This window comes from Onychostoma macrolepis, chromosome 23 (assembly GCF_012432095.1).
Source record: "Onychostoma macrolepis isolate SWU-2019 chromosome 23, ASM1243209v1, whole genome shotgun sequence".
Classification (NCBI taxonomy): domain Eukaryota; kingdom Metazoa; phylum Chordata; class Actinopteri; order Cypriniformes; family Cyprinidae; genus Onychostoma; species Onychostoma macrolepis.
Window position 1 is genome coordinate 25,900,184 of NC_081177.1, and position 13,422 is coordinate 25,913,605.

Below are 13,422 nucleotides of genomic sequence, written 5' to 3' on the forward strand. Positions count from 1 at the left end.
TGAATTTGTAATTGAATAGCCCTGTCCTAAGCCCTTGATCACTTAGAATCCTATATGGAGTTGGTTTTTTGTTTACATTTTTCCCCTTATTAATTTGTTTGGTGCAGCATTCTATATAGGTATGCTTGGGCTGTTATAAATGTAAAATTATATAAATTATAGAGTTGTTTGGGGTGGGAATAAATTAAAAGCGATCTGCGATGACATCATAATTGTGTTGTATTGTGTTGTATGGAGCGGCCTGAAGTGTGCATGTGAAGCATGCATTCGAAATGCCATACTATCATACTACTCTTACTATTTCTGCAGTATCCAGTATACTGTATATGCTGTGCATAGTATGCAAATTTTCTGTATGTATGGAATACCCGGATGATCTACTATATTTGCCAGAATCTGCTAAATATAACTCAAGAACACTGAAATCAGCACAGAAGCTGTGCTCACAATGGCATACTGTCATACAACTCCTACTATATTGCAGTATGCTGTGTGTATACTGTGAACAGTATGTGAATTTTCTGTGTGCATGGAATGCCCGGATTACCGGCTACATTTGCTGAAATTTGATATCTGCATCTGAAGACACTGCATGGGTTACTGTTTCCCAGAACGCAACGCACTCCATGTGACGTTTCATCTTCAAACGCGTGAATGAACTGGAGGTGGGGAATAGTAATTATAAATATAAGACTTGTATATGTACATATACATATAAACTACAAACTATCATTGTTTATCTAAAACAAAACTGCCTGGTTGCGATAAACAGTGTATTTCTGTAGTATCAGTGGCGTAGCGAGTAAAAAGCGTGTGCTGAGTACTTTTGATGCGATCGACCCGTGTTCAAATTTGCCTTTTGTCAAACTCATGCTACTCCTTTTCCCATCACATACCAGATCAGAAAGGCATTTATTTTCAATAAAAATTAAGTAAATATTTAAAAAAGTGGAAATAAAACGCCTCATTAATAATACAGTGTTAATAGGTATGCTTAGATGTATTTTTTTCTCAATAAAGTGGCATTCATCTAATGAAATTTATATAGGCCTATATGATAATTTACACTCAATATGTTATTGCATACTGTTTTATAATGTACTACAGTACTGAAGTATAAATATCTGTCACCTAACTACTATTTACACACCTGTTGCTAAAGAAAATGCTATTTTAGTGTAAACAGAATTTATCATTATTTGCACTTAGTGTAACTAGAATATACCACTTTTTCCAATTATTGTAACTGCCAAACATATCATTGTTCAGTTACAGACAGCTCAGCTCGGTGTTGATTCAATTCTGTCCAATATGTAAAGTTCATCAGTTATGAAATGAGTTCAATTGGGCATTGAATTTGAATTTACTAGTATGAAGCCTTATTAACAAGCCTTTGTAAAAAGAATGGTTAGCACAATTGCTTGTAAGGTAACAACCTTGACAGCTGTGCTAAATTAATGTTTGTTTTGTCATGTGACAACACTTAAGGATACTACTCTGAAACATTTGTTGCTTATTGTATACTGTTTCACACACTATTCTTTAAAAAATAGAAGGCAGTATTCACTGTGTACTGGGCAGTAAGCAGTAAGCAAGTATGCCATTTCGAACACAGCTGCAGACTCGCTCCCTAGGTCAAAATCGAGGGGTCGAGGGACTGTACATATAAACTTCCCTCATCCACGTCATGAAGTGGAATGCACTTCAAAATGGCAGCGGGGATTCCCCAGAGGGGAAGTGCTTAGGGATGCCAGTGCATGTCTAAAAGTGGAGTGGAATGCAGCCTAGGTGTGTTCGACTTCATGCAGCGCTGCACAGACCAATCGGCGGCTGACTTGAAGCAGTGCGTGCTGGTTAGAAATTTTGTCTGGCTTGTGTAACAAGCATATGTTACTGGCAGAATCAACCAGGTAAGCCCAACCGTGCGACGGTGGGGGGCAATGTCACTGTGTCTGTGACGTATATCATGAAAGTACCGCGAGAGTGTTTTGAGAGCAGCTTCTCAAGAGCAACTGCAGGAGCTCTGATGACGACACAGCTGTTTCACGATTGACCAAATTCACCACATGACAACGATGATGTATGTTTTTGTATCTTCAATTCCAATAATTCTCACAAATATGTGTTTTTAGAACAGTAAAAGCTTTTTTACTGTAGTCGCAATGTTATATTGAGTCACATTTATCAAAAACACAAATAAAAGCAAATATACACTTTATTGGTATTTAAATAGTATGGGCCCTATCATACACCCAGCAGAATGCAACCAGGCAAGTGTTTTTTTTTTTTGCTTGTTTCAGTTATCATTTTCATGTCCAGCTCCACGCTGCACCCATCTGTTCGCATATGGGCGAGCTGGTCTGAAAACAAGGTGTGTTCAGGTGCATTGTTGGCGCGTTGCTATTTTGAGCCAACTGAAAACGATTGCGCCATTAACCAACTAAAACCTGGTCTAAAGTCAATGGCACAGTATTTATTTTGTTTGTTTTGTTTATTTAAAGAGCACGTTAGTAATATGCGCCTATAGGCGGGTGCACAACACGCTTCTGCTTATTACACACACAGGGATGCGCAGCAGCACACAAACATGCCAAATGTTAAAAAAATGAAAGGATTACAATGTAAAAGATTATAATTGTGTACACGAGTAGATCCATTTCCTCTCTGAGATGCGTTCTGTCTTTGCTCTTGTAAATTCTGCCATATAAATAGCCAATCTGCCATGGTGCGAGCACAACTGACTTTTAAAGGGAATGGGAGATGAGACTCTGATTGGTTTATTGCATGTTATACCCAAAATATAGTGCACCTGCCCCATGCGCTATAGACCATGTCCCAATGTGCCTACTTATACTACGCCCTTAAAGTATGTACTCTTTTGGTGAAGAAAAAGTACACACTTTTGAGTGTGTAGTAGAAGAGTAAACAAGCTTTGGGACATACTATCACGTCACACAACTGCTGTTTAACGGACCGCTCTGTCGCACCTGTTACACACACCCTGTCACTGTAACCAATCATCTTGTCACTGTTAACATCCTCCACATGTCATTTCATTTAACTTCCTACCGGATTGGAGAGAAAAGAAGTAGCTTGTTGATCTGCCAGTCGCAGGTCTTTAATGCCGAGAACTCTGCTTATATTTTCTACATAATGATGCATTTAAAAGTTAACGACCAAATGGATGTTTATAAAAGTTCACATTGCTGTGGCAGAAGAAATATAACACGGATAACAATAAATAAATATTTTTTACCAGGTTAAATGTTGATTATTAGTAACTCAAACCCCTTTTTGTAAACCTCTCTACCTAACCGTCAATCGCGTGCATCCGCCACATTTGTAGTTTTTCTAACGGGTATTATTTGTGTTTGTAGTTCTGGACCGAATCCTTCGCCAAACCGCAATGGATTGTGGGCAATTTTAGCCATTATAATGTGCACGGATCCACACTTCAAAAATAGACCTGAAATAGTAGACCATCCAGGGACTTTTGGCATACTCTTTTCAACATACTATGCTTTGGGACACACTTATTGTAATCTCACATACTATGTAGGATGGATAGTATGAACATTGGGACGCAGGGATAGATTATTAAAATAGGGCCCTGTGTGTTGAACTGTACTTTAACAGATGGCGCCAGGGCCTAAAACTAACTTTTTGCCACACCCACCAATGTCTGGTGATGTGATAAATTTTACCAGCCAAACATTTATTTACAGGCCATTTTTTTTGCAAAAACAGGCAGTCATTACTACTACAATTACTAAACATATTTACAATGTTTTTAATTGGTCTTTTACTTTACTTACAAGATTCTTGTCCTTTGCATGTTTTCGGCAAATTGAGCAGGCCATCGTGTTAGGCCTGTTTCACACATACTCCGTTTGCAATGCGTATTTCTTCCGCACCCATTTTAATGTATAACAGCAGGGCTATTCAATTAGCTTCATTTGAGGGCCGGATTATTGAACTGAAAATTAAAAAATTTGACGGCTCCACTTTCAATTCTGACTGCAAGCGGCCGATTGGTCTGTGTAACGCCGCATGAAGTCGAACACACCTACTACCATATTTCAGCATGATGCAATCGGTCACGAGACATACAAGAGCCTATAGCATTCACAACCAGAGTTGACGTAATGCTTCGTCTGGCAACAATTTTTTTAATTTGTACACAGACTGAACACAGGATCTGACCTTAAGGCGGCTGAAGACAGTGATCGCGTTTATTTCTCTCACGAATCAATCGTTTTGCCTTGGAAGACTTGGAATATAAATAATTTTTGATTAAATTGTGACTATAGTTGTATCTGCCTGTTATTTCCTGTGTTTTATATTGACAAATGGTTAGGTTTAGGGGAAGGGGTTGGGTTACATGCTCATAAATGTGTAAATAGTGTAATGTAAATAAAATTGCTTTGACCGTTTACATTGAAAAATCACACCCCAACATATATGCAATAATGGCAAAATTATTACCCAATGTATAATTTAATCATGACGATTAAATTCCAAATGCCTTTTGCATCTGCATATTGACATCAAAGGTTTCTTATTTAAAGCAATGGAGGACCCTGCATGTCAAAAAACAAAAGAGGTCAAAAAGTGACGCCAAAGGGTCCTGACCAAGAGTTAGGAGTGGGAATGTGTTTTGTGCAGAGTGAACATTAAAGGCATTTCTGTGTAAACACTGATTCTAGAGCATCATAACCAACACGGACTCAACCTTTGGGCAGGTTGGCTTACAAAACAAAACATCAACCATCTGCCTACCTTAACAACTGTTAAAATCCCTTCATTCGTAACAGGGTCTGTTTCTATTTTGAATATTTCTTCTTTATCTCCGTGGATTGTGTATTTGGCTTTCCAAGCTTTTGAACCACGGACGTCTTTGTCTGTTACTTGCAGTCGCAGAACTTCAACCTCAGTTTCTCTCTCCTTGACCTTCCCTGGTCCCTAAAATAAGTCAAATGTTTCATTGGGTTTCACTGGAAAGTATGTCCAACTTGCCATTAAAAGCAATAATCAAGAATATCACAACCATAATAACAGTCCACTATGAAACTTACTGTTTTGCCAGAGAACTCTGGAAGATTGTTATTATTGTCCGAAATATTGATTATCAGTGTACTTGTACTTGAGAGCTGTATCTTTTCCCCTTCGTCCTTTGCTTCAACAAGGAGTGTGTATTTCTGAGCTTTCTGGAAAAGATTCATTTAGCAGAACATTTCTTAGATGGGAAAGGAGAAATATTCATAAAGCACGAAAAGCAAAACGTGTTGTCTCAATGGAATAGCAGACGTATCAAAGGTCCAAAAATAGTGCATTAATACCAATGAAAGAAATTAAGTTCATACCTCATAGTCCAAACACCCCCTCAAATAAATTGTCCCAGATTCTTTTTGCTGAAGAATATAAAATTCAACATTATCTGTCTTTGGTGTGACAGACTTGATTGTGAAAACGAATGTTCCATTGTTTGTACTTGAATCATCCTGATCAGAAGCCAGTACAGTCAGTACTTCCTTGCCTTGATACATATTGAGAAAATTAAGTGTTAATACTTACACATCCATCATGATTTATAAACCCTAATGCTGTTTCAAACCTATATACTGTTATTCTTACTGTGGAAAATTATGATGTAAATATAGAGAATATATAAGATATAAGATATATATAAATACATAAGAATCCTTATGCGGCCCTTGCTGTTCAACAACGGTTTATGGTGACCAGTGGCCATTAAGCTCAAAAAACACATATTCAATGGACGTGAGAAGTAAAGTAAATATAACCAAAATAAAAGTCATTGAAATCTTCCTCACTGTCCATAGATTTATTAATTAACCATGTGTTTGCCTGCAGTTAAAGGATATTTAACCCAAAAATTACTCTCATGTCGTTCCAAACCCATAAGGCTTTTGTTCAAAACACATATGAAGATATCCTTAGTGAAACCTCAGATTTCTGTCCCAAATTACACCAAAATGTTGGCATTTTAAAATGTACATAAAGACACTGTAAAAGTAATCCATCAATTGAGCAGTTTTCTTTTTTGATACAGAAGTTCTGCAGAGATGTGATTACTTCCTATGATGAGCGTGTTTAGTTTAGGCTTTTATTCTCATTTAAACATTGATCAAGGCACATACACAGAGCACATCTAATATGGTATTTTATAAATAGTAGCTCAAACATATTTGCGTCAAAACTAAGAACAAAGCTCACTGGTTCTCACACATCAAGCAAACATGTTTGAGCTTTCGTTTGCCATACAATGGTGATCAATGGTGTTTCGAAGATTAACAAAAGTCTTTTGGATCCACATGAGGGTGAGTAAATGATGACAGAATTTTCATATTGGGATGAACAATTTTTTTTAATAGTAAGGGCAGTTGCAAAAGCTGTAAAAAAAATGTTTACTTTAATGTTATGAAGAGAAAAATAACAGCATTGCGGACTGCAATGACACGAGGGTGAGTAATGACAGAATGATCTGTTTTGTTTGTTTGGTTTCATAAATGAAATAGTGAAGTAGTGAAGTGTATGGATTACCTTGATCATGTGACTCGTCCACAGACACTTCATAGACTGACTTTTGAAATTTTGGTGCATGGTCATTTATGTCCAATATTTTGATCTCAAGCCCAAGTCTTGTGTCCACTTCATTATTGGATTGATTTCTTGCTTCAAATTTCAACTGCAATTGAGTCCAGTGAATATCAATTATACCAGCCTTTCTTGCAATCTAGTTAAATAAATTTCAATGCTGTTATGCAATGGATACCACACTCTTAAGGAGTAGGCCTACTTACACGGAGAATTTTAGGGCCGCTTTCATAGTCCACCTTTCCATGTACTAAAACATAACCTGATTTATCAATGCTGAGAATATTCTTTGGATCATTATCCACACCATCACCATGTAATATGTAATTTACTAGATAAGACCTATCAAGTTCAACCTGAAACACAAACAGCATAAACACTAAAATGTTCATTTTATATAGCACAATCATGATCATTATTATCTAGCAATTTAACATGTACTGTAATGTGAAAAATACTATTCAGATAAAACTGAATTGAATGAGCTCTATAGCTGAAAGCAGTGACTGTTATGGTGCCGCTCACCTTGCCTATTTTATATGGAAACGGACCAGGGTATTCTTCCTCAATAGTAAACGAATCAATGATCCATGCACGCTTCTGTCGTATCCTCCCGCTGTCAGCCCAGACACACACGCTCCAGACAGACTGGGTTGAAAAGAAGACAGTATGTTATGTTACAATGTCAAAGTCAATGTGTGAATCTGGCCAAAACACGTCCATATCACAGAGAGGCCTGTGAGATTTTGAGTTTTATGTGAACTGCAAAAAATTTAAAATAAATAAATAATAATAATAATAATAATTACAGCACCCATAATTATTGAGAAATTGTACTTTATTTTCATGAAAATAATATGAAAACAATACAAAATATTATTAAAGAATTTTGAAGAATGTTGGTTGATGGTAGCCATTGACTTACATTATTTATTTATTTATATATATTTTTTTTCCATACTGTGGAAGTCAATGGCTACCAGCAACAAAATAATCTGGTAACATCATATGAAAGTCAAAGAACCAAATTTGAATGGTTTTGTGGCAATATGTAGGATTTACTTTTAATTTGCACTCTAAAATTGCTAGAAATTTGACCAAAAAAAAAGAATATGGCAAGTATAACGCATTGAATTAAGTGATAACCTCTGATGTAAATAGACTTGTAAACTACAATAATGTACTATTATTAACCTAACCCTAACTTTCTTTTTTGTTGTTTTTTATTTATTTTTATTTTTTTTATTTATTTTTTTTATAGTGAAGATGCTTTTAAATTTGAAATGTAGATCCCTAAATTACTTTGAAAATTTATTTTAAATATAAACACTTTGCTGTGAAGGTTTTGACAAAACAATTAGGTTAATATTCAGTTATCATCATAATCAGGTTAATTAAATGTGACCCTGGACCACAAAGCCAGTCTTAAGTGTCAATTTTTCAAAATTGAGATTTATACATCATCTGAAAACTGAATAAATAAGCGTTCCATTGATGTATGGTTTGTTATGATAGGACAACAATATATATGAAAATCTGGAATCTGAGGGTGCAAAAAAATCAAAATATTGAGAAAATCGCCTTTAAAGTTGTCCAAATGAAGTTCTTAGCAATGCATATAACTAAACAAAAATTAAGTTTTGATATATTTATGGTAAGAAATTTACAAAATATCTTCATGGAACATGATCTTTACTTAATATCCTAATGATTTTTGGCATAAAAGAAAAATGGATAATTTTGACCCAAACAATGTATTGTTGGCTATTGCTACAAATATACCCCAGCGACTTAAGACTGGTTTTGTGCTCCAGGGTCACATATAGTTTTCACTGCATAGACATAGATTGTTTATACTTGATTTTATCACCAAAAGAGACAATAAATAATGTTGCATAAAGATATTTGATTCGTAATGTCAGGGTGTAAGTCCCTTCATTTAGTCTGACAGGCATATTATTTATGATTTAATTTTAATTGACTCATTTGTTTTCCAACAGTGTAATTTGGAATGATTAACTAAAAACCTAATTTAATTTTGATCGTGGAATGATAGCATGAGGTTATAGTCTACATTTACAGGCCACTTAACAGAAGTCCACATATCTGTGGTCCAGCTTCTGAAAATAAGATACAAAGTATCCTTTCAAAGTTGAATATTTGTACTTGAATCATCATTTTGACTCAATTCACATAATTATTTATTATTTAAAGCATATATGAGAGTAGACAGGAGTCTTAAGGCATGAGCTTACAATGCAAACAATTCTTAAAGTGCAAACTAATGTTCTTGTGTCATGACCCAGAAGATTTAGAGGAATGAAAGTCCCTTTCATCCACACCCCTAATGGCTGTAGCATAAACCAAACTCAACAGAACTAATTCAAGTATGCCCTTCCTTTGCAGTTCTGACTATCTGAAGCAAGGCAAACAATCACATCAGCTAATCATTCATTGGAAAGCAAACCTTCTGTAGCCCATTGTTCATAAAACAGGCTTTGTACTGTTTGACAGACTTAGTTCCTGCAACATAAACGGCTGTTGTCTAGAAATATGAGCAGAGAAACATGAGGCGGTGCGAGCGTCTCTAATGTATCACATCACACAGAGCTTTAACTCACCAGCAGCAGGAGAAAGCTGACAGAAAGGGTCCTCATGCTGAAGCAGATCATCACTGAGACTGAGCTTTCCTCCGTCTCTTACTGTAATCCAGGCTACTCATATGACACACGAGAGAAGAGGGGAGGGCATATTCAAATGACTGGGGCCAGGGTTTACTAGTTTTTCTTAGTATTTTGAAATGGATTTTACTTGCATAATTCTGTTGTCATTTTAATTTCATTGAAATCTTTAGTATTTTGTTATGTTTTGACATTTTGTTTTTGTAATAAATGTGTATATAATTTTTTAATTTATTTAGTTTCAGTCATTATGAAGAAATAGCTGCCCTGGCACCTAATTAAAATAAAATAAATTTAGATTTTCTTAAATATTTACTTTTGTTAATGTTTATTTTATTTCATGTAATGACAATGTTTTTATCGTTTTTGTTTTAGTTAACAATAATAGATGGGGTGCAATATGTAGTTAGTCGTTTAGAAGTTTAAAAAAAGAGAGAGACTTTTAAATTTTTTACAATATTCAGAAAGGCATGAATAATAACTTCAAAATGAATAAATAATGAATAGTAGAAAAATATTAATTATACATGCAGAAATAAATCATGGCCACAAATTAAGATTATTTATAGTTAAATTGTGGCATTGTTATACTAATTTGTCCCCTTGTTCTAATTTCATTAATTTATGGCCAAAAAAAAATGGTCATACATAAATTATTATTATAAATAAATTATGTTTTTGACCAAAAAAGTCAAATTTATTAGTTTTTCTCAAATTTAGCTTTTGTTTATGGTGAAATTAAGTTGTAAAAGGCCAAAATATACAGAAACAGCAACCTTATGCACTAAAGGAAGTTGAAAATGTAAAAAAGAAAAAAGAAAGAAAGAAAGAAAGAAAGAAAGAAAGAAAGAAAGAAAAATAGATATAACAAATTTTGTTTATCACTGCTTAATTTAGTTTACTTACTATAAATAAAGACAACTTCAAAAGACCTTAACGTTTATTCTGATGTCTTTAAAAAATATCATATTTTCTGTTGTGTATAAAATAAAAATAAGATTCTACAGTCAGTGATGTGTGTATATTCTGCACATCAACACTCTGGTGTCAAGCAAACAACAATAATACAGTATTTAAATGATGTTGGCAATACTGTTCATTTATATCAATACTCTTTAAACAAAAAATAATGTTTCTTTGAATTTTGTATTACATTTTTGACCAATATAAAACTGCACTTTAAATAAATGACATGGTTATTTCACTTTTTTCAGAGTCCCCACTTTTGACACAGAATTGATTTTACACACAGGTAACATTATTTATGTAATATATATATATATATATATATAGTGTATATTCTGTAGTATATTAATTAATTCAATTAAATAAAACATCCAGTTGTTGCCTACAGGAGATGCTTAATAAGAAATTAGGTAATGCAACATTAATTATATTCTTTGACAACAGTGTTGAACAGTAAATGAAGAGAAGTATTCTGACTCAAGACATACCTAATTTCCAGTAATGACAGCCGGTGTTATCAGAGGGTGTTATCAAAGTGTTTGCCTGTTAGCTTTACACATCACTGCACAGTTCCTGAGCACAGAACAGGCTTGGCAAGTTAGCACACGTTAAGGCAATCTACTTTTATTATATAAACAGTATTGTTTATAGTTAATTTGGATCCCCATTAGCTTCCACAGAGTGGTTGCTAGTCTTCCTGGGGTCCTCATCTCAATCCAAAACAGACAATTTTTACAAATAGACAAAAAAAAAATTGACTTATCACATCACAAACTATACATCTCAGCAGAAGCAGCACTTCAAAATATACATCTACATATTTATAAGCATATCTTCACATTTTATTTGAAATATGTACAGTTACTCTTTCTTATATTTATGGGAACCATATTCCAAGCAACAGAGCCTCGATAAAGTCTTTTTCATCAAATTTGTTCGTGGACACAATAAAAAAAGTTGATCCCTACTCACTTGACGTGTTTTATAATCATGTCTAAGTCCCACATAAACAAGCTTTTCAAAGAAAAAACAAGGAGTATGATAATTGAATACCTTATAAAAATATACCAACAATCGTAAATGTAATTTAACCTTCACTGGCAGCCACGATAACTTTCTATGCATATCACTAACACTGGCCCGAAACTGATAATGAAGCACTAACCTGGCTGCTCTGTTCTGAACCATCTGAAGTTTTTTAGGTGTTTCTCCGAAGCACTTGACCATACCATAGGGCAGTACTCAAGATGCGATAAAACTAATGACTGTACCACATCTTTTAAAAGTGAAGATGGGATAAATGCAGAGCATTTCCTGGCCGCCGCTATATCTTTTCCCATAGTACTTACTATATTATCTATATGTTTGGACCAGGACAACGTATTGTCAAGCATCACACCCAGCAACTTAACATGTGTTACTTGTTCTATTGGCACCCCGTTAATAAATAAATTCAAATCAGCAGTTTTAGTCATACTATTTTTGTTACTAAAAACAATACACTTGTTTTTTTTCTAAATTTAAAATCAATTTATTAATTCGAACCCACTTCGTAATTGTTAACAACTCATCATTTACATTTTCCTGAAGCTCAGTTAATGTATGTGCCGTGGAAAACATTGTAGAATCATCAGCATACATAACTATATTTGCCTTATCAACAACATATGGTAAATCGTTTATAAAAATGGAAAACAATAATGGACCTAAACAACTACCCTGTGGTACACCACAGTAGATATTTTTAGCCTCCGAGAAAGATCCATTATAAAACACTCTCTGTTTTCTATTAGAAAGATAACTTCCAATCCAATCAAGAGCTGTGAGTGAAAAACCATAACATTTTAAGAATATCATGATAAATCACGATCAATCATGATCAAAAGCTGCTGTATAGTCTAATAAGACCGCACCGACCAATTTCTTATCATCTAGGGCTGCTAACCATTCGTCTGTCATGTATATAAGAGCAGTACTTGTGGAGTGTCCTGGTCTGTAACCATGTTGTGCATTAGTAAATAATCCATTGATTCTAAAATACTGTAAAATTTGTTTAAAAATTATTTTCTCCAAGAGCTTGCTCAAAATAGGAAGAATACTAATTGGCCTACAGTTAGATCCTGAAAAGTCTGTTTTTTCTTTTTTTAAGTAATGGTATGATTTTAGATTCTTTCCATAGATTCGGATACACACCACTAAGCAAACATATATTAAATATTTGACAGATTGGTTGAGCAAGCTGATTAGCTACTGTTTTTAGCAATTTGCCATCTAGATGATCAACTCCACAAGATTTATCATCTGGAATTGAAAGCAACATCTGTTCTACTGTGTTTTGATCAATAGGACTAAAATTAAAACAACATATTTTATCTTTCATCATTTTAACAATAGGGAAACACACTAATTGTGAGTCATTAATAGACATGTTAGATATTAAATTATTCACTTCATTAATAAAAGTGTTAAAATAATTAGCTATATCTAAGGGTTTAATGATAAACTGTCCCTCATTTTCAATTACTTACTGTCACCAGCTGCACATCTTATTTTATTCTTATAATATTCCCTCTTTTCGATATAATTTCATTTTGTAACCTTATTTCTCAACTTACAATACAATTGTTTATTATGGTCATTTCCTGATTTCTGCGCAGCCTCCTTTGCCTCATCTCTTTGAAGCGTCAATGACCTCAGATCATTATCGAGCCAAGGTGCATTTTTAGCTTTTACTGATCTTTTTGTAAGTGGAGCATATTTATCAATTAACTTATTTACTATATCCATAAAAGTACTGAGGGATACATTGACATCTTTTTCTTGACATACTTCAGTCCATTGCACACTCTGAACTTCATTAATGAACAAATATTTGTTGAATCTTTTATATGACCTGGATAATACAATCCTAGTTCCTGATTTGGAAATTTTTGTCTTTTTGGTTATTGTAATCAAATTATGGTCACTCCAGCCAACTGCGACTGATACTGATAGTATATTTTACCTTAGCAGTCCTTATCTGATGCCCACCAGTGGATATTGGTACAGAGCTGAATTTCCCCAAAGCATCGTAAGCCTATGTTGATTGCAGCTCTTTTGGTTTCAAAGGGTCTATGATGTACTTAAGCTTACAATCTTTTTGTGAAACGCAGCCCTG

At 34.3% G+C, this 13,422-nt stretch overlaps 1 protein-coding gene across 2 annotated transcripts in view; it reads right to left on the bottom strand.

Moving 5' to 3' along the window:
* Positions 1-9,331, bottom strand: part of LOC131532118 (cadherin-like protein 26) — a 36,974-nt gene extending 27,643 nt beyond the window's left edge. For both annotated transcript variants that reach the window (XM_058763537.1, XM_058763538.1), the window contains exons 1-7: positions 9,240-9,331; positions 7,144-7,266; positions 6,825-6,974; positions 6,565-6,709; positions 5,364-5,536; positions 5,076-5,207; positions 4,780-4,962 (exon numbers count right to left, since the gene is read on the bottom strand). In XM_058763537.1, the coding sequence (XP_058619520.1) occupies positions 4,780-4,962; positions 5,076-5,207; positions 5,364-5,536; positions 6,565-6,709; positions 6,825-6,974; positions 7,144-7,266; positions 9,240-9,290 (957 nt within the window). In that variant the 5' untranslated portion in view covers positions 9,291-9,331. The remainder of the gene's footprint in view (positions 1-4,779; positions 4,963-5,075; positions 5,208-5,363; positions 5,537-6,564; positions 6,710-6,824; positions 6,975-7,143; positions 7,267-9,239) is intronic.
* Positions 9,332-13,422: the final 4,091 nt, after the last annotated feature.